This window comes from Eschrichtius robustus, chromosome 12 (genome assembly GCF_028021215.1).
Source record: "Eschrichtius robustus isolate mEscRob2 chromosome 12, mEscRob2.pri, whole genome shotgun sequence".
Classification (NCBI taxonomy): Eukaryota; Metazoa; Chordata; class Mammalia; order Artiodactyla; family Eschrichtiidae; genus Eschrichtius; species Eschrichtius robustus.
In genome coordinates, this window is record NC_090835.1 from 14,717,750 (window position 1) to 14,740,599 (window position 22,850).

The window sequence follows — 22,850 nt, forward strand, 5'->3', positions numbered from 1 at the left end:
TACAGATTCAATGCAATCCCTATCAAATTACCAATGGCATTTTTTACGGAGCTAGAACAAATCATCTTAAAATTTGTATGGAGACACAAAAGACCCCGAATAGCCGAAGCAGTCTTGAGGGGAAAAAATGGAGCTGGAGGAATCAGACTCCCTGACTTCAGACTATACTACAAAGCTACAGTAATCAAGACAATATGGTACTGGCACAAAAACAGAAACATAGATCAATGGAACAAGATAGAAAGCCCAGAGATTAACCCACGCACCTATGGTCAACTAATCTATGACAAAGGAGGCAAAGATATACAATGGAGAAAGGACAGTCTCTTCAATAAGTGGTGCTGGGAAAACTGGACAGCTACATGTAAAAGAATGAAATTAGAATACTCCCTAACACCATACATAAAAATAAACTCAGAATGGATTAGAGACCTAAATATAAGACTGGACACTATAAAACTCTTAGAGGAAAACATAGGAAGAACACTCTTTGACATAAATGACAGCAAGATCTTTTTTGATCCACCTCCTAGAGTAATGGAAATAAAAACAAAAATAAACAAATGGGACCTAATGAAACGTCAAAGCTTTTGCACAGCAAAGGAAACCATAAACAAGACGAAAAGACAAGCCTCAGAATGGGAGAAAATATTTGCAAACGAATCAATGGACAAAGGATTAATCTCCAAAATATATAAACAGCTCATTCAGCTCAATATTAAAGAAACAAACACCCCAATCCAAAAATGGGCAGAAGACCTAAATAGACATTTCTCCAAAGAAGACATACAGACGGCCACGAAGCACATGAAAAGATGCTCAGCATCACTAATTATTAGAGAAATGCAAATCAAAACTACAGTGAGGTATCACCTCACTCCTGTTAGAATGGGCATCATCAGAAAATCTACAAACAACAAATGCTGGAGAGGGTGTGGAGAAAAGGGAACCCTCTTGCACTGTTGGTGGGAATGTAAATTGATACAGCCACTATGGAGAACAATATGGAGGTTCCTTAAAAAACTAAACATAGAATTACCATATGACCCAGCAATCCCACTACTGGGCATATACCCAGAGAAAACCGTAATTCAAAAAGACACATGCACCCGAATGTTCATTGCAGCACTATTTACAATAGCCAGGTCATGGAAGCAACCTAAATGCCCATCAACAGACGAATGGATAAAGAAGTTGTGGTACGTATATACAATGGAATATTACTCAGCCATAAAAAGCAACGAAATTGAGTCATTTGTTGAGACGTGGATGGATCTAGAGACTGTCATACAGAGTGAAGTAAGTCAGAAAGAGAAAAACAAATATCGTATATTAATGCATGTATGTGGAACCTAGAAAAATGGTACAGATGAGCCGGTTTGCAGGGCAGAAGTTGAGACACAGATGTAGAGAACAGACATATGGACACCGAGGGGGGAAAACTGCGGTGGGGTGGGGATAGTGGTGTGCTGAATTGGGCGATTGGGATTGACATGTATACACTGATGTGTATAAAATTGATGCCTAATAAGAACCTGCAGTATAAAAAAAAAAAAACAAAATGACATAAAAGATAACTTTACATTGTACTCTGTCTCTTTTCAGAAAGAATTTGTAAAGAATTCCTTTATTTATAGGAATTTAGCTTAAGGTCTTAAATCTAATATGTTTAGTCTAATACGATTATGTTTTAAAACAGCAAAAATACCATGGTGAGGAAGGCCTCACTTGTACAGATAGAATATAAAGAAATGTAGGTTATAAATAAAGTTATAACCAGAAAATCTTCCCTAATAAACCAATCATTTGTAAAATCAATCCCCAGTCTATTCGCACTATCATCTTTCCTTTCTTACTTTCAAGTAATTCTTCATTCCCTTATGGATTTTCAGGTGCTTTAAATATTTCTGTTCTAAACGTATTTCAAATAATAATAATAATAATAATACTAAATCATTTTGCAAAGCCAAATTATAAACTTTGTAGAAGATGCAGAATTTTTTTCAAGTCCATGAAACTAATGTAGGAGAACCATCCAGTCACATACAAAGTGGCTGACAAATGCAGATCTACTGAGTCTGAGCAGTAAGAACTGCAGAAAATTGGTGGTGATGACTGAGTAGAGACTTCAATTAAAGCAGGAAAACTGATGAAGGCTCAGGAATTTTTTATTGCAAACAATGATGATCCTGCTGTGCAAATCAAAGATATACATCATGCAGAACGTCATACGTGTGCTCACACATATTTGACAGGAAACATACTCCCCAATCAATGTTTGGTTCATCTGTTTTTCTCAGAATTAGCATATAGTGACAAATACAACTTGAATTTTGTTAAACACAACATCATTATGTATTATGATAAGTTTTGTTTTTGTCCTTTTAAAAAGCCTTGCCACTCGCCACAACTTTAGGTTGATATTTTAGTAAAATGGCATATTCTTGCCAACAATTAATCCAGATAACTGGTTTTCTTATTCATTCATTTTATGAAGTACCAAACTAAGGATAAAAATAAAGTTCTAGAAGAAAGTTTACTCACAGAGAAAGATCTTCACCAAGTCTGGGGCAGTATTATCCAATTTTTAAAAATACATGTAACGTGTATGTGAACATGAAAAGTTAGTAGCTATAGGTGGTGAGAATATGAACGCCTTTTATTCTCCTTTTTTCTGTTTATCTCAATTTTTCCATTATTTTCTTACAATGAGCATGTATTACCCGTGTAATAGAAAAATTCTAAGAAAATTTATTTACAAAGAGAAAAATATTATAAATAGAGGCTCTGATATTTATCTGAATTCATGATCCTTTGTTGTCTTTTTATGATAGTGTATCCCTGAGGTTTATGACAAATACATGCAAAATATTCAACTAAAAAACATTTTAACCTAAAACATTCAGACAAAAAAAAAAAAATTTCAGTGAAGACTATTTTCCCATTGTTATATCATTGTTCTTTATTTTAACTATGAAGACAGAAGTCAATTTTTAACCTAACTAAATATCTAAATCTCTGAACCAGAAATTGAATGGTTTGACACTTAATAATAATAACTATAATAATATCACAATGAAGAGCTACGGTTTATTAACCACAAACTATGTGCCAAGCACTATGTGCCAAGCACTGTGTGTGTAATGTGTAAATATAATTTCATTTTCTCTTTCTATAAGTGAAGGTGGCACAGCTGGGATTTATTTCCAGGTTTCTTTGTCTCAGAATCTATGTGCTTACAAGACAAAACAGACATCACAGCTACTGTAAAATCATCCTCTGATAGCTTTCAATTTTTGTGGTTTTGTAAAAGTGAATCACCATCTTAAGTGGCCCAATTAAGTGGAGGTAAAAAGAACAAGTCCCACCAATCCCAATTATTCTGACTTTTCCCTCCAAAAGAACTCAGTGAGGACACTGGAGTCTCTGGACAAGCATTTTTCCCTTGAAGGATAAAATGATGTATCCTATATAGACACACCTTTCCAATAGAAGTAGTGTAGCAGATAATGTCAGTGCTTCACCCGTTTTCTTTCTCATCCCTTAGCACCCCAAATCCTGATGTGCTTTCACCCTCAACAGTTAGTACATGCATCATTTTGCTGTCAACTACCCTTAAGCTGCTGTAGCTAACTTTTCCTTCACAAAAAAAGAGCTGAAAACACTTAGGAATTTACATACTCCCTGGGGCAACTCTCAACCAATAACTGACTAAATGAGGCGTAAATACTCCAGCTCCCCTGCCCCTGATGGTGGAATACCTCTAGATGTGACCTGCACTATTTCTAGAACTCCTGTACAAGACTGAGGCAAATTTATCTTCTGTGGCGCTTTGCATGATATTATACTCTGCCTGGCTACTCTTTTTTCCCAAGTGGGCTTGTCCATTCTCTGATGGGTTCTTCATAAGGACTCTTCTAAAAAGTCACTTTAAAAAAAATATCCTTTCAAGATCTACTTCTTGGAAAACCAGTTTATTAGAACCCCCAATATGCTCTAATCATGTTCCACTTTGATTACAATACCAGCTGTAAGTACTTCTCAATATGGTACTTCTATATAGCCACTAGACACCTAAAAATGATATTCTGTGGAAATGAACATTAATGGCATATAAGACCAAAAACTGAGCAGTAGAATCCTTGTGAAAAACCATGAGTGTGGAATATATTTTCAGAACAATGCTCTATAGGGTCAAAATTACACTAGAAGGCAAGAAATGTGAAAGAGACATGAGGCTGAAGAGAGACATAAGTTTCTCACTTAAAGAACATCCTCTAGATCTTGTTTTTCTTACCTCAATTATGTTTGGAGTGATACATCTTCTCTCATAAACCACTCAACTATTGAGAAGCTTATAAGATTCAATGAACTGGCTTCTAACATAACTTTCAATTTTGAAGAAGGGTATAAGAATTAGACCTCTGTATTCTCAATCTGCAGTGGATATGTGTTGGTTTTTGTGCGTGCATTTTGATTTTCCTCAGAAAACCCAATGCTTACCATCTTTAGTCCATCTGATTTGAATTGGGAGGACTGTACCTCTGGCTGCAGGACTGAGCGCAAGATTCAGATCTTGCCATTAGAAGCTAGTGTACCGTGGCCACCATGGTTGGTTAACTCTGGGAGCTAAGACAACCCAATCAGAGACAACTAGACTCAGTTCTGGGACTGCTTTTGGAGGAGCTATTAAAGAGAGGATCTTTTGTCACTAGGGTTTCCTCAGACAGTGGGATATAGCTTGGTGCTTCTAGGCAACACTTCCACCACATGGAGAAAGTGTCTTTGAAAGTCAAAGCTAACACAAAAGAAGGAAACTTGGAATTCTTTACAGGTCTAGATTAAGTCACGCTTGATGCCAAAAAAATTTAAAAGAAAATCTCCTTGAACATTTCCATTAGTCAATACAGTCTCTTTTTGTCTTATGCCTGTTTGAGTAATTTTCCTGCTGCTCTCGTCCAAAAAAAGACTTTACAAATAGTGTCTGAGTGCCTGGGTTCAAATCCTAGCTATGTTATTTTCTATCTGTGTGATCGAATTGTATGATATGGTAGATTGCTTCAGGATATTATATTTTATACTCTAGATATTTTGGAATCCTCAGAGCAACTAAACTATCAAAAAATAGTCACTCAAACATTTAAACTTTTTAATCAAAAGCCTTATCAAGTGTGTTTTGTGGCTATATTTCATGTTAACAAAATTTCTAATGGGAGAAAAATCAAGCAGTTTTATATGATTTCACAGTTACTAATTAAACGTTGAGATTTTGTTTTCAGATTTGTTATGTCAGTACAAAATATGAATGTCATGAGCCTCTTGATTACCACTGGTAATGTGAGATATAGGGTCAGGGAGAATAAATGTAAAACATGTGCATTTTAATGAAAAGTTCCCATTTAGTCTGGGCACTTTTTATGAAGACACTAAATGAATTGCTTTAGATTTCGCACCGTCTCTCTTTTCTGAAGACATCCCAAATGGACAGTGGGTAGAAAGAACTAAAATCAACAAAAGATGAAATTTTTTTAGTAGTGAGCTTTAGTTTTAAATGCAAGTTAATTTTTCCAAGAGATACCATTCTGTATAAATGATAATACTAATACTAGTGCTAATATTAATAACAAAGCTATTATAATAGAATACTATTTATACAGTACAGAGTGCAGTTTTTACACTTACCAGCTATATGTTATTGCACATTTATAACATAAATATTCTCATTTATAGGATAGGGCTTAACACTAGTATGTAAGTCACAGGATTAGAGTGAAGATTAAATGATATAATACATTTCATGTGTTTAACACACTGTCTAGAACACATTAAACAATGTATTTTTTGTGTTAATGACAAGTTAAAAAATAATTTAAGATTATTATGTTGCTGTTATCATTTCAAAAGCCAGATTCCTAGCTTATATTTATCTGTTTTCTATTCTCCTTTAAGAACTCCATATGACTAGGCATTTGACATAAATTGATTTATGAATCATAAATAAACTAAAATCAGATCTCCATACTGTGAACGAAATGGGTACACAAGCATGCACATATGTCTCTAGAAGTAAATTTCCTGCTTCTTCCTGTTTAATACACTGGCTGGTAAGGAGATAATGCCTCTGATCATAGCGGTCATGTTCATTTCCTCATCATGAGAGCAGGGATCTCTCAGGTGAGATATAACATGCCTTTGCTGTAAAATACTTTTTTTTTTCAGCCTGGCTTATCATCTAGGGCCATTATGGTAGAGAGGAAAGGAATTAGACAACATTCTCCAAAGAGAAAAAAAATGCGTTGTAAGACAGCTGAACGTTTATTTATGAATATTAATAACCATTAATTGAGTGCTTACTATATACCAGGATTGTGACAGATGGTGTCCATATGTCGAGTTAAATACTCAGCTGGAAGTTGTTAACAATCCTAATTACCTTTTTGGAATGGTACTCACGTTTAGACAGGTAATTTCTGCTAAATTATTACCTGCCAATTCTCTTCCACTTAGAGTTCCAGTACAGGCTAATTTACTGTGATCCACCCTCCAATTCTCTGAGTTGCCACCCATTCAGTTATTAGCACTAGTAGACTCCTCCTTCTGTGGCTTTAGCATTCTATTTAGGCTCTACCTAGTTTGTCCACGATGATGATATTAGTGATGTAATATTCTCTGGCAGTTCATTTTAATTTAAAATAAGTGATCTATTTAAAGTGCAAAGTTAATATATTAATATATGAAGAATGCCATGCAGCAAGGGAGATCTTTGAAGGGTCTTCAGAATGGAGATTATTATTAAATCTCTTGAAACTCTGTCATTTAAAGGTTAAGTTAAAATACATGGTGCCATCATCATCCTAACTACAGGTATCAGCCATTTCTGGCAACATTTCCCTTTCAGCTCCAGTTCCTCCCCACTTCTTTTTTTTTTTTTTTTTTAATCTTCACAAATATGGTGTCAAAATCCAGCTTGGATACAAATCTCAATAAAGAAAATCAATTTGAAGCAACTCTCTCATCCAAAGTTTCCTCAGACCATAGATGAGGCATTCATGAACTGTGTATTTCAAAAAACTTTGCAAAAGCCTTTTCTTATTTTGTTTCTATATTTTCCTGAAATGTGAGTCCTCACAGTTCTAAAATACTACTAGATCATAAAAGCAAAGTTTCTTTCTTCCTCCTTCCCTCCCTCCTGCTTTCTCTTTCCCTCTTTTTGTCTCTTTCTTTCTCTCCCCCCTTTCTCCCTTCCTTCCTTCCTTCCTCCCTCCCTCCCTCTCCACCTCCCTACCTCCCTTCCTTCCTTCCTTCCTTCCTTCCTTCCTTCCTTCCTTTCCTTCTCTCTCTCTCTCTCTTTCTTTCTTTCTTTCTTGCCCCTCCCTCTGGTATTGTGCTTCTTAAATAAGCATTGCCATAAATAAGGACTTTCACTCCTTACTCTCTTGTCATTATGCTTTTACAGAGTGAGCATCCCATTAATTTTATCTGGAGGCAGAGAATACATTTGTTAACCCTCTGGCCTAGCTCAGCCTGAACTGGAAGTTAAATTAAAGCTCTTCACACTCTTGTACAAACTCTGCTTCAATTCTATACTTTTAGCCCATAAATAGAATTTTCATTACTAGTGCTATTTGAGAAAGCTTATATTTCTTCCCTGGATTTCTTAAATCTCATTATCCACAGCTTAAATCCATGCCATACCAAGTTTTTAACTAGAAACTGGTACTGAGAACCTGTTTCCTAAGATGCTTATATTTGGGATTATTCTTAACTTGAACCGCATTTCAGAAAATCCCGTCAGTGGCCATTTTTAATCGAAGAGAGGGAAGCAGAATAACAAAACCAGCAAGGAGTGCCTTTGTTAAATTTTCAGACTGTTCAGCTAGCTGCTTTCATTTCCTCAACTTGAAATATTCATACAAAGAGCTTGGAATATGAGATTGTCCTATGGGGATACAATATGGATAAATTCATGAGTTCTGTAGAAAAGCAATCATACTGTTATGGAAAAAGGAAAATCTTTTTTTTTTTTTTTTTCTGAGTGATCTAAACGTAGTCATGATCCTGTTCTACTGGTCAGTGTGTATACCAGGTTTCCCTTGGGGGAAAAATGTTACCATGTGCACGTATTTATCTGGTATTTGACACTTGACACTACAGTTGCTGCAGCCAATTGAAAAGCCACAGACGGTTTGGACGTAATAGCAGTGGTAGCAGAATAGTACTTGCATGTAGAGTAAAAGGACACAGGTGAGTTTTGTGTAAATGAGTGCAAATTACCTAACATCTCTGAGCCTCAGCTTTCTCTTTATAACTAGAGGTAACAATGGGTACGTAAAAGTCTTCTTGAAAGGATAAAATGAGGATATACTATGAGAATACATTCTGAAATATAAAGTTTGAACCAATAATAAAGCTTACTAAGTTGCCTTATTACCATGATCATCACATAGGGACAGGAAGGTTCTATCATCCAGAGTCCCTAAGACTTTATTGCTATTTTCTACTCCACAATGTGAGTAATCATTTGCACATGAAACATAAAACTGGAGCCCATAATTTCAAGGTGTGGTAGAGCTGAAAATGATACTGCACTTAGCAGTTAATTGACAGCTTCTCCATAATGTTTTATTTTTATTTATTTATTTATTTTTAAAAGGGTTATGCTGAGTTTGTGAATTTCTTTAATTTATTTATTTTTGGCTGTGTTGGGTCTTCGTTTCTGTGTAAGGGCTTTCTCTAGTTTGCGACAAGCGAGGGCCACTCTTCATCGCGGTGCGCGGGCCTCTCACTGTCGCGGCCTCTCTTGTTGGGAGCACAGGCTCCAGACGCGCGGGCTCAGTAGTTGTGGCTCACGGGCTTAGGTGCTCCGCAGCATGTGGGATCCTCCCAGACCAGGGCTCGAACCCGTGTCCCCTGCATTGGCAGGCAGATTCTCAACCACTGCGCCACCAGGGAAGCCCCTCCATAATGTTTTATTAATACATAATATTAACCCTAAATAAATACTTCACCAATCGTATGAGTGCTATGTTACACTACAGCAGAGAAAATGATAATTTGGTTGAGGTAGGTTCTCGAGGCACATGTTCCTTCAGAATTATGTTCAGAATTATAACTCCTTGAGAATTATAGGGCTTGACCTTAGCTCTGCTCATCATCATAAACTTAGATATAAAGGAGACATTGTATATGGCTTTTTATATTTAATCATTCTATTATTAATATATCTAACATTTATTGAGCACATTATGTGCCGGACACTGTGCTAAGTGCTTCATTGAAACCATATAATAATACCATGAGACACAGTACTATTGCTATTAACATTTTGTAGATGAGGAGATTGGGACTAGAATAGGTTGAGTAACATGCCCAGTATCACACAGTAAGCTTTAAAAGAAAAGTTTTGAGCTAAAGTCTGTCTTTCCATACTGACTGAGCTCTAAACCACCATGTTTTTCTGCTCCTGTGTGAGCTAACCAGCTACAACATGAGAATCACCTTTTTAGTCTGTATAATGTGTGCTTAGAAATATATTCTTCACCTAATGAACTAACATGTTTTATAATCAGTGGCTAGAGTTCCTTTTGTCCAAGGGCCAGAAGATGAAATCATAGAGTTTTTTTTTTTAACATATTGAGATGCCTCCAAATTCCAGTAAAGGTTCTAGAGATGGGTTCCAAGGTCAGCTGGAAAAAAGGAAGTAACTTCTTTTCCTTCAGCTCAGTTCCAACTTGGATTTGAAATCTTTCTCTCCTGCAATTGCCAGTTACTTAAAAAGTAAGAACTGTAGGTCTCCTGAGAAAGGTGGTGATAGACTGGAATGGAAAGGATGAACAGTCACTTGCAGAAGTATATATATTATTCTTGGATGATTTTTAGAACCTTTAAACTAATTTAGTTTTGGAAACAGCAGTGTAAAAATCCAATTTTGGTTTTTGAAATAGAAAAAAAATGAAAGGAATGTTCGACGTTGGATTCAGCATGTGTGTAAGATCAAAAGAGACCCAATTTGTAACCTAGGGTCCTGGTCTTTGAAAGTGGACCCTCTGCAGTGGTTCTTCAGGAGAATTTGGCAACACATATCAGAAACCTTAGCTTTTATATTCCTGTTATCCAAAAATTCTAATTTTTAAAAAATATATTGAGGAAGTTCACATGGAGATGGGCAAAATATAGCCACAAGAATATGCATTACATCATTATTCATGACAACAAAAAATGAAAACAAAACGAAAGGAAACTAAATGTCCACCAGTAGGAGACTGGCTGAAAACATACATCTGAATACCCCACTGTCATTACAATTGAGGGTACAGAAAACTGTTTAATGACCCAGAGATACATTCATAGTGTACATTTAAAAAAACAATTTTAAAAGCATTTTACAGAAGAATATGCTGAAACAATTTGAGCAGCAAAATAAAGCAATATTGGATTATGACCCAAAGTATGAAATAAATATCTACTAATCAATACTCATATAAATAAAGGATTGGATAAATTAATAAATGGGAAGGGAGACCTGAAAAATCTCCCATGAGGAAGAATTCCAAATAAATTAACATAGATTAGAGGAGGTGAAGCATGACTCCCTACTCATTAGGTGTGGACAGCACATATTAACCTCCTTTCAAAGACTCAAATGTAAAGAGAGAAAAATGAGTACGTTTATGGTGGAGAACCCTGACAAAACTGCTTCCGCCAGGTGATGAAGGGCAGCATCGGTAGCCATAGATCATTGTGAGAGAGAGTAACCTTAATATGATGTGCGAAAATGGCACCTTACCTTTGTAGTCTTCTTACCCAAGACCCATAACCTCAGACTAATTATAAGAAAAATAGTAGACAAATTCTAATAGAGGGCCATCCTACAGTAAAACTGACCACCACTCCTCAAAACTGTCAGGGTCATCAAAAACAAGAAAAGTCTGAGACACTGTTACAGCCAAGAAGAGCCTAGGGAGACAAGAAAACTCAGTGTTGTACGTTGGATGGAATCTTGGAATAAAAACAAAGGGCATCAGGTAAAAACCAAGGAAATTTGAGTAAATTATGGACTTCAGTTAATTAAAATGTATTCATGTTGGTTCATTAATTGTAACAAATGTACCATCTTAGTGTAAGATGTTAATAATAGGGGAAACTGTGTGTGGCATTATAGGGGATTTCACTATACCATCTGCTCAATTTTTGTGTTCTAAAACAGTTATTTCAAAAGTATTAATTTTGAAAAAAAAAAAGTATTGATGAAATGGGAGAAAAAGAAGCAAGAATCTTCTATTTCTAAGAGATACGAAGGGCCCCTTCAATAACAGTCTAACATTAGTTCTACCAAAGGAATTGAGAGTGACTGCCTCCAATCTCAATTTAACAAGGAGTAACCTGGGGAAAAGATAATCGGGAAAGCTCCCAGAATGACTATCCTTGAATCTTCCTTCACTGAAAGTTTGTAAGGAAAGAGCAGATCCCAGGAAAAATGTATGATCACATATTGTTACACCAATCCTATTTTCAGTAGCCTGCAAACTCCCTGGGGCCTTTATATCATCTTTATTTCCCCAGGGCCTAGCCTAGCATCTGCTGCCAGGAGAATTCCTTCTGACTAAGTGAAGGAATAAAGGAATTAATTATTGAATGAGGTATTTAATGCATATTTGCTAAGTTAATAGATACTGGAGCTTAATTTGCCAAATGAATAAATGAGGGAATGTCAATAATCCTTATAAAGATTAAACACATTATTTAGAAATGGTAAATCCATTGTTCTGAGCAAGTCCTTGAGGATTGTGTTAGCACAGAAATAGAATGCAGAAACCCCTTCTCTCCCTCCTGTGTATTCCTTTTTACTTCCTCAGCCAAAGCAGCACTGACAATGACCACAATTAATAAAATTGTTATAATTTATTGATTGCCTATTATAAGCCAGGGACTCTGGTAGGGAAGCTTAATAGTATTTCCAGTCCTTACATCAATCCTATTCTCTCTATCGTCTATCTGTCTATCTATCTATCTATCTATCTATCTATCTATCTATCCATCCATCTATCTATCTAGTTTTTACCTTTGTTTTACAGATAAGAAAACTGATCATAGCGACCCAGCTATTGACAGGGGATCTGAGAATTTAAACCCTGATCTCTTTCAATTCAAAGTCTATACTCTTTCCAGAACACAATGTTGCCTTGAAATGTTAGTAAATCTGCTGATAAATCTTGCAGCCCCAGGGTGAGTGTGTGTGTGACTGTGTTTTTGTTGAGGGGTTACTATCTTTCAATTTCTCAAAGATTGGCTTGAACATTTGTCATTTCTCAGATTTGCATGGACATTACCATACTATTTTATGCCAAGCAATATAAGATCATGATAAAAAAGCAAAGCAGTTAGTGAGAACCTAATGAGTAGGCTTCAGTATACATTGTAGGGCAAACGGGACAAGCTATGTTAGGAAAATAGTCTGCTCTCTATCCATTCAACTCAATGAGGAAAATAAAAAAGCTAAACTGCTTGTTAGACATTCAAATGGGACAATTTTAAGATATCGCTCTGACTCTTTTTTTAAACCAAGTGTTAAAAGTCTGAAAAATTTGAATGTAGCTAGTTTGATTTTAAAATACTACTGTCATCCTGAGTGTCTTGAGCAACCTTTCTTTGGTATGATCTGCAATGATGTCTGTATGTGTAAAAAGAAAAGCAAAATCAAATAGCTGCTCTATCATCTGAAAGTTCTGGAATAGATCAAAACATCTTGGTGAGACTTCAAATTTATTGCTTGACATTAATAGCCAAGCTGAGTATCTTTTTCTTCATAAATTAGAAAAAATAAATAAGATATACGTGTATACATAAATATAGTCCTCTGTGTGAAGGCTCCAGAACACATAGGAACATTTAGTGCAACGACTAATTTTATTTACATTACAGAGCATTGACAGCAAAGTTACTAAATTAAGATTCACACACAAAAAAGAAAAGAAAAGTAAATATGTTTGGTTGTTTACAAGAGTGGTAGGAGAGTTATGAGGGATATCAGTTTAACTTCTTTACTAAGAGCAAAGGCCTATATTTTCTTGAGAGGAGACACACAGATCTATAAGTCAATCATACTACATTTGCATAGCACCTATCCAAGGAGTTCCTCGGGTATTTCACAATACAATTAATTTGAAGCTTAGATAATTAAGAGTCTGCCATGTTAAGCAAATGAGACAAAGCTGAGAGTTGAAAGCTGTGATCATGTCAGCTCTGAAACTCCAGCATAGAAAGTGATCATGTCAGCTCTGAAACTCCAACATAGAAAGTGAGTTACATGTCCCCAAAGTCATTGTAATTGAAGTTCAAGCAGGTATCTGAAGTTTTGTCTTAATTATTCTATACTCACATTAGCCTGTGGTGGTTTGAGATGGTTAAGGTCTATGAGTAAACACTCTAGCCAGCCTTCTATAGACTTCACTCTCTATACTCCCTGCCTGCATGATTGCAGCAGACTCCTAGGTTGATTGGCATGTTTTCTGTGCTCTCCCTAATCATCTACCCCAGATTTTTATAAATGGTAGATATTACCATCATCACATACAAACCAGTGGGGTATATGCTCCACAATGGCCCTGATTGATTTTTAGAAACACTTTTTTCTTCTCATTCAAAAGCAACTTGAATTTTGAAAAGGTTATCTTTTGAATTATTAAAAATTTTAATGTATAAAATTGAACTTACTTTTTTGCTGAATTATTAGTAATTACAGAGAATCTAAATGGGAAATACATCCATAATTTCATTCCCCAAATAACATCTTTTTACCATTTTGCTGAAATGTTTCAAGCCTTTTCTAAGGAAAACATTTACAGAACTGAGGGCTAACTACATCTGCACATGGGGAATTAATTTGTATATTAAAAGGATAATTTGATATAAATATCAAACAGCTATAAGCATGAGTTTTGAAGTCAGAATCAGTGATATTTAGATTTGAATCCCAGATTTACAACTTATGTTTATCAAGTCATTTCATTTCTCTAAACTTCACCTCATTTACCTTCACAATTAGGCTTAAAAAATACCTGGGTTTTAGAGATGTTGGATTAACTGGAACTAGATTTACCCTGCTGGGAACAATTAGAAAACGGGAAAAATATAATGGGAAACAAACCTGATTCCAGAGATGTAACAATGGGTAGCACAAAACTGTGATCCCTAAAGGAGGGGAAATGTATGAAGTAAGCCATTGGTATCCCTGATTTTCGACCTACAGGCACTTTCCAGAACACAGAATCAGGAAGCAAACATAAATAGGACAAGACTGCATCCCTGAGTTGAGGAGACACAGGTGACTGAAGTGGCTGGGATTGCAAAGCAAAGTATCAGAGAGGATGAGACTAGAAAAAGAAAGTGCTCCAAAAATCTATGTAAGAGTGTCACATGAGTCTGGGCAAAGAACAAATTTTAGAGCTCAAACAGGGCTAGAAGTTGTTAGAGTTCCCCCAAGCCCGAGAAGAGAGACTTAGCGAACATTTAGAGCATTCAATTGGGAGATGCATCTTAGTAGTAAACAAGCCTTAGACTAACATCTACTCTGTATCTACCCAAGGAAGCTTAATAATAAGCTATAGAAAGATGAGATTCATCATAACTTAACTTCTATCAATAAAATCCAATACTTGAAATAAATATACCACAATGCAGCATTCAATAACATAACATTTATCATGTCTCTAATTCAATCTAAATTACTAAACTAAAAAGCATAAAAAATAGGAATCATGATAAGAAGAAAAAACAGTCAACAGAAACAGATCCATAAATTACAGAGACTATAGAATTAGCTAACAAGGACATTCATACCATCAATAGGGCTCCTGAATAATAGCTGGGGGTTACAGGTAAAGAAACTTCAAACCTCAGTCTTTAATTAAGAAAGAGTCTCTAGGGAAACCCAAAGACAACAGGAAAAACAAAAACAAAAACAATGGAGGAAATTTTAGCCTCTGACACCACAACTAGAGCAAACAGTAAACACAGCCTAACTCCTTACCAAATAAACATAAAAATTTACACCAAAATCTAGTGTAAAATCACTTCTTTTTACCTGTTACATCATATCTAGGTTTCAGCAACAACAAAAAATGTATAAAAGGCCCACTGACAAGTACAAATGCAGAGACAAAGCAAGCATTGGAACCAGACTCAAACATGGCAAATATTTTTAAAGTATCAGACTGGGAATTTAAAATTTCTAAGATTAATATGCTAAGGGTTCTAATGGAAAAAGCAGACAACATGCAAGAACAGATGATTAATGTAGCAGAAAAAAAGGAAATTCTAAGAAAGGGTCTGGGGGATGGTGGTGTGATGAATTGGGAGATTGGGATTGACATATATACACTAATATGTATAAAATGGATAACTAGTAAGAACCTGCTGTATAAAAAAATAAATAATATTCTAAAATTCAAAAAAAAAAAGAGAAATGATAGACATAAAAACACTGTAATACAAGTGAGAATGGCTTTGATAGGCTCACCAGTGGGCTGAATGTGATGAAGGAAAGAGTAAGTGAACTAGAAGAAATATCAATAGAAACTTCCCAAACTAAAATATGAAGAGGAAAAAAAAAAAAAGAAACAAACAACAACAACAAAAGAATGGAATATCCAAGAACTGGGGGCAATTACAAACGGTGCAACAGATGTCTAATGGGAATACCAGAAGGAGAACAAAGAGAGAAATGAACAGAATAAATATTTGAAATAACAATGACTGGAAATCTTCCAAAATTAATGACAGCCACCAAACCATAGACCCAGGAATCTCAGAGAACAACAAGCAAGATAAATTCCAAAATAATCTACCCATTTAAGAGAAAGAATATTCCCAGGGATAAAGGGAATTATTTCCTAATTACTTAGGAAATATTTCCACAAATATTTAATGAAAACTAGTCAGTATTTCAGGAACTGTCGTAGGTCCTAAAAATAAAAAACTAAATAAGATGTGACATTGACCTGTGTTATTTTTTCTTTTTTTGTCCCTCTTTCCTATTCACCTATCCACCTACTGATTTCCTTACTCCCTCCCTCCCTACTTTCCCTCCTTTCTCTCATTAACTAAAATATATAAACCTTAGTTTCATGACTGTATAGTTTATAGCATAAATAGTAGTCAGTAAGCAAAAGTGTTTAGAAACATTGTTAATAAGAAAAAGAACTCTGATTCTATTCCTCACTGAACCAATTAGCTTGTTTCAGTTTGGGGTTTATCCAACTTATTACAGAGAAGTGCAGTACCTCAGAAAGTGAATAAGTAGATTTAAAAGGATTTATACAAAGCAATCCCAACATTTGGAAAAAAAAAAAATAACAAAACCAAGTGCTGAACAGCAATATTTTTATAAAGAGCTGTCAGAGAACATGATTTATAATTATCATTCAATAGTTTGTAAAATACTTGGCAATAAACCTGCAAATAGAGATTTATAATTTAAAAAATGGTTTGATTTTGTTCTTTTCAGATTGTTATTTATCCCTATCATGTAATTAATTGTCTAAGGAGTACGTTGTTTTTATGTTTGTTAATGTTGCAAATTTTAAAAAGTCAGTAAAGTATTTGGTAAATATCAAATTTTATAATGGACTAGAAATCTTCTTCAGTATGTTTGCAATGTTTCAACTACAGTGCAACTTGTTTTCTGAAAACTATTGGCGAGCATATATAAAAACTTTTTGTTAGTAGCTAAAATTTGTATAGTATTTTCCAAAGTATACAAAGCATTTTCATACACATTCTGTTCATTTGAAGAAATGAGAACTAGATCTGCACTTCAGTTACACAGAATATATATTTCTTATACATGGCATTTTAACACTATCTCTTTGACCCTGTGGATGCTTTGGACTTTGCATTTTAACCCCTAGGCATTTCAATTCCATATTAATAATTTAATAAATATAATTTCAACATTAATTTTGTCAGGGTAAAATGTTTTTAAGCATACTCCATTAAATCAATTATTTCCTTGACAATTTTCTTTGAGGTGCAATTAAGTAATTCTCATCATTTTCCCATTCTTCCTTAATTTTATTTCATGTGCAGTAGTTCCTTTATGTATAAACTTAACAATGAATGTATACTTTATCATTCAGGGTTTTTTTTGTACATACACATCGGATTTGCCATGTTTTTACATGTATTATCCACTCTCATCTTCAAAACAAACACAGGAGACAGGTATCATTATAACATTTTTTGGATGAGAATATGGAAATTCATAAAGCTTAAGACGCGTGTTTGCTGATGGTCAGACAACTCTTTTGAGAAAATTGGGAGTTCAATCTGCCTCCTCTGACTTGGAGAGCAGTTATCTTAACCATTTAGTCAAAAGTTTCTAAGTTCAGAACTTCAAATCAGGTGGGACTAAATTTGAATCGCCCTCTCTTTCTTATCAGAAGCATGAAATTGAACAGGTTACTTGTACAATCTGAGCCTCATTTTCCTCATATATAATAAAAATATTATGTACCCTGCGTAATTATGAGGATTATGTATGTCATATAAATTCTTAGTTATAAATGATTAACAAATGAAATTTATTTACATGAGATTCTTGAGAACCAGCCTCAATCCTTTTCAGTTATTTATTATATGAGTATTTTTTAAATTACAGAAATCCATATTTCCTGATGCCAGACATGATAGAATAAACTATTAACATTATTTTCAGATACTCTCTTTCATTGGTTTTCTTTTTAAAGAAATCAACTAATTGTCAAAGTATTTTGCTGACATTTTCTGTTTTTTGTATACTTTAATTTCTGAGAAAGCTTGAAAATGGTGAAAGTTCATCATGTCTTAATAGGCAGGCAAACAAATAAAAACGGACAAAGCCTCAATTTGTCACTTTTTAAAAAATAATTTAATCAATCAGTTATTTATTGGACAAATACTATGGGACCAGTATTGTATAAAAATTAAATATGGTCTCTTAAATATATGAAAAATGGATAACCTGATAAGTTTAAAGAGTTACAAGATTTCATATATAGAAAGGAACCTAAAAGATTTAGTAACCAGCATTATTTGGATTGCTCAGTATATTTACTTAATAACAAGTTGGAGACTTTTAAGGATGTTTGCCATAGTTTGGAACGTAAGTCACTATTTCTGAATGTGAGGCCCACATTACAAATAGACTCTGGATTTATAAGTAAGCCCTTAAATGTGGTAGTGAGAGTCAAGTCCTTTACTCTTGAAAGTATGTTCTGTAGACAAGAAGAATCACTATTACCTCGGAGCCTGTTAGATATGGAGCAATCAGACATCACCCCAGATCTACAGAATCTCAATTTAACTGTGCCCCCAGATAACTCATATGTATATCAGTGTCTTAAAACGGCAAATCTGATCTATCAGTTTGTTACTTCGTTCTGGTGTTTATGGGCGTAAAAATAAAATTTGAATATTGCCAAAAAGCAAAGAAATGTTCTCAGTATTCCATGCAAAAATGCAGATATTTGGCTGGCTTCAAAGCTTTCCAAACCTACTGCTGATAAACACTTACCTGAGTAAAATAAAATGCCTCCACTGCCAGGACAGGTTTGGCTCAATTCTAATTATCCACTATGAACAATGGCTTTTAATTAGTCTTATTTTGGACACTAGCAGTGCAGGTTTTTCATTTACAAGAGTCGCTGATTAATTAAGCAAGGAGACACTCCAGGCAATATATTTCTGGATGTAGGATGAGATGGAGTGAAGGATACCTCGAAGGTTTAGTGACCTGCTCACCGTCTTATACAAGCTCACTTATTCCTTTGCAATGTGCTGCCTAAACGGGTTTCATTGTGCTCAAACTCAAGTAAATATCGGCTCATTTGGGGAAATTGCTGCCCCAATCACTTTCAGAGTATTAGGCATGTTTATTTAAAGTCCAATCAGAAAGTTCCACTTCTGCCTAGCATTTAAAGTCTATTTGCTAATTTACCTTAGAGCAGCGTTTGAATACCAAAATACTCGTTTGTTTTAATTAAAACAACTAGGGAAAAAAAAAAAAAACAAAACCTTACTTTCCAAGGGCAAAGCATTCCAGTTTTATAGATGAATCCTTTGCAGCTTGAATAGTTTCAGGAAAATGCACTTCAATCTTTGGTTCATATTCCCCCATCACACCTGTTAAATACCAAAAGAGCTAGCAGCATTTCTAGAGAATAGAAGTTTTCTATGAAGCAAATGCTTTATTTACCAAAATCTGATTATTCTGTCGTTCAATTAACAATACTTTTCTATACTGTAATGAGTGACAGAGGGCAAGGAAACCTCATGATGCTATTTAAGGAATTAGTTTATTCCTGTCTCCCCTAAAAAAGAAATACCTAAGGTATATCAAAGTGTCAGAATAGAGGCATTCCACATTTCCCTATATTCCACAACAGCATCTTAAAAAGAATTAATATTTCCAATTAAGAACTGAATATACCCAACTTTAAAATGCTTCTGAGTTATCGAGCAAGTTTCTTCTCTAGAGATTTCTTGGATCTTTCACCCATTCACAGAACTCATGGGCCAGATCTGCTTAGGAATAAAGAAGTTTTTAGCTAACACTGTGTAATAGATCTGATACAGTACCTCAATCCAAAATATCAGTACTTTTGCAGCAAAACCTTTGAAGTAAGTAGTTGGGATAAATAAAGACATAAATATTCTTATGTCGGTTTATTAAGGTTTTACTGCTAAATGAGTTTACTGTACACTTATAAAAACTTATTTTAATAATTTAAAAATTTTCCAAAGGAATTGTGGATACGGGCTAAGATAAGACTAAGACAATAGTCTAAGGTATTGTAAATATGCTATCTACCAGAAGAGTTGGAAAAAGTAGAAATGTATCTCTAGGCTATCCTCATTAACTTGATTAATTTAATCAACAACAAACTGTTGTTTAAAATGTTTAAATTTCTTTAAAACATCTTTAAAAATGTTGAATTTCTTTTATTTTTACTTATATACCAAACACCAGAATAATACATTCCTAACATAAATGATTTATTGGTGGCCAGTACAAGTGCACAAAAAAGTGAAATTTACAAAATACATATAAAATGAAAATACCTCATTTTTAAGACCTTAATCATTCCAAACATTCAAAGAGGCTATGGTTGAGGAGGTCAAGAGTATTACTTCATTCAACTAAATTGGTAATCTTTATGTTTTCTATTTCTTTGACATCTGATACTTCTTGAGTGACTAATTTTAGAAGAGTTTTTTTTTTTTGTTTTTTGTTTTTAATATTATGTATGATGCTTCTGGTCATTTTTTACCATAAATGTGTTGAAAAGAATAGAGGAGATGGAAGAATGAAGGAATTAAGAAGAGAAAAAGAGGGAACTAAGAGTAGATGGGGGAAGAAAGGAAAATATGGTAGCGTTTCTATACATATTATTGGCTCATGAGCTCTTGCAATCATGAAGAGAGTACTCACTGAAGGGGAGAAATTGGACTTACGAATAAATCTAGTGGTTGCTGAATTCTGAATTAAGACCGTGAAAATATATTTGAATGGTTAGTGATTATAAAAGCTCCGTCATAAGTACTCCCTGTAAGGAGCTAGTTCCATGATTCTTTAGCCGTCATTAACATTGTATTCCTGCTTTTCTTAAGCTCCTTAGAGAGGAGAAAAACTCTATGAAGTGTTACATTTCAAGTCCAGAATCTGATCACAAAATGCATCAACAGATTTTCCATCTTTACATTTCCCACTGTGAATATGTAATTAAAGAATCAACTAGAGGATTTTTCTACTTCAATGACTTCCTTAGGTTTTCTAACTCTCTAAATCTTGTACCAGCTATGGCTTGACTAAACTACAAAACTCATCAGAGACCAATCTGAATTATGTTCCTTGGAGGAATATAATTAGTATGAATCTTATGTTTCATTTTTCTTTGGAATGCTCATAATTAATGTTGACTTGATTTACTTTCCTTGGATCTGAATCATTTACCTGCCTTGCCAACCAGGAAAATAAATGGTGAACAAAAGATACAAATATGGAAAAGAAAGAGGCATTAAAGAGAAGCTGTGTCCTATGTCCATTGAAAATATATTAATTCAATCAATAAGTTTGGCAGCACCCACACATGTCCACACACCTGCCTACTCTCCCAAACAAACATTGTTTTTTTAAACAAAATACTTCTTAAGCAAAGAAAAGATGATCTGTTCCAACGCCAGAGAAGAAATGGCATAGTATACCCAGAGTCATCTATACTATGCTATGTGGATAAATTATATAGTTTTCTATTATTTTTTGTGATTTTCATCATACTGTGAATTAAACCTCGCCTCATAGATGATATGGCTCCACTGAACCACAGGGAAGCAGAAAGCTCTACAGATCTCCCCAGGCTTCAAGATCCACAGATAAAGTATATCACTAAGATAACTCATCATCTTACCATCAGTACGCTGCACTAATGGAGTGGGTGGTCCTTGAACACTTCGCTGGGCTTCTTTGTTTGTTATGTAGCAAGTGTAGTTGCCAACATCTGATGGCTCCACCTTGGCAATGTACAGGTTTCCTGTCTCTTGTGAGACAAACCGCCTGTTGTCCTCTTGGACATATAAGGGGTTATCATTGAAAGTCCACGCATAAGATAAACCTAGAAAACAGAAAAAAATAAGTATTATCCTTACTGTATTCATTCTTACCTGAAAGTTCTGTGCCCTGCTTCTCCATAAGTAGAATACAATTATACCCGTTTGTCCAGTTTATGCCTGTAGTCCTGCTGTAATTGTCATATTCCCTTATAGTTAAATATATCCCAATTTGGATGATACAGTCTCCCTATCCATCACTAGCTTTGTGTAATTAAGGATGTGATGATGGGATGTCGAGGGAATAAGTGAATGAACTTATTAAGAAAAGCTATAAGATATAAAATACGAAGGACTCAAAATGCACACTGAATTTCTCCAGCAATGCTTGTGTTGAAGCACTGTTTCTCAATTTGCAGTCAGAAGGATGCCCGCATTAATCATGTTTAGGTGTACTTGCTAAAAATTTAACTTCAAGATGCAAGTCCAAGGACTCTACCACTGATCTTGGAATTCATTCATTCCATCATTCAATCATTACATAATTTCTGAACACCTAGTTTGTGACCATTTTCGGACTTAGAATACAGCAAAGCAAAACCTATGCCGTATAAAGCTTGACCAGTTAAACTAGTTACAACTAGTTTGGACAATGTCAATGTGGGATGATATGTGCTTTGACAGAAGCATTGTAGGGAGCCCATAGAAGGAAGCTAGAATGATCTGTGGTCAGAAAAGTCTTCTGAAAAGAATTCCATGTTAGGGACTTCCCTGGCGGTCCAGTGGTTAGGACATTGCCTTCCAATGCAGGGGGTGCGGGTTCGATCCCTGGTCAGGAAGCTAAGATCCCACATGCCTTGCGGTCAAAGAACCAAAACTTAAAAGCAGAAGCAATGTTGTAACAGTTTCAATAAAGACTTTAAAAATGGTCCATTCATCTGTCGATGGATGACATAAGGAGATCAGCTCGGTGCTTTGTGTCCACCTAGCGGGGTAGGATAGGGAGGGTGGGAGGGAGATGCAAGAAGGAGAAATGGGGATAAATGTATTTGTATAGCTGATTCACTTTGTTATACAGCAGAAACTAACACACCATTGTACAGCAATTATACTCCAATAAAGATGTTAAAAAAAAAAATGGTGCACATTAAAAAAATCTTTAAAAAAAAAATTTCCGTGTTCAAACCAGAAGGGTGATTCGGAGCTATCCAAGCAGCAGATGAGCAGCTAGACATTGCTCAGAGAATAAAAACTTGAAGATGAAAAAG

General features: G+C 34.9%; 1 protein-coding gene across 4 annotated transcripts in view; it reads right to left on the minus strand.

Moving 5' to 3' along the window:
- Window positions 1-22,850, minus strand: part of CNTN6 (contactin 6) — a 155,775-nt gene that overhangs the window by 78,359 nt on the left and 54,566 nt on the right. For 2 of the 4 annotated variants that reach the window (XM_068557770.1, XM_068557768.1), the window contains exon 4: window positions 21,444-21,647. The exons of 1 other annotated variant lie outside the window; for it this stretch is intronic. In XM_068557770.1, coding sequence (XP_068413871.1) covers window positions 21,444-21,647 — 204 coding nt within the window. Of the gene's footprint in view, window positions 1-19,055; window positions 19,159-21,443; window positions 21,648-22,850 lie in introns of all 4 variants that reach the window. One more of the 4 variants, XM_068557767.1, reaches the window with a different exon arrangement.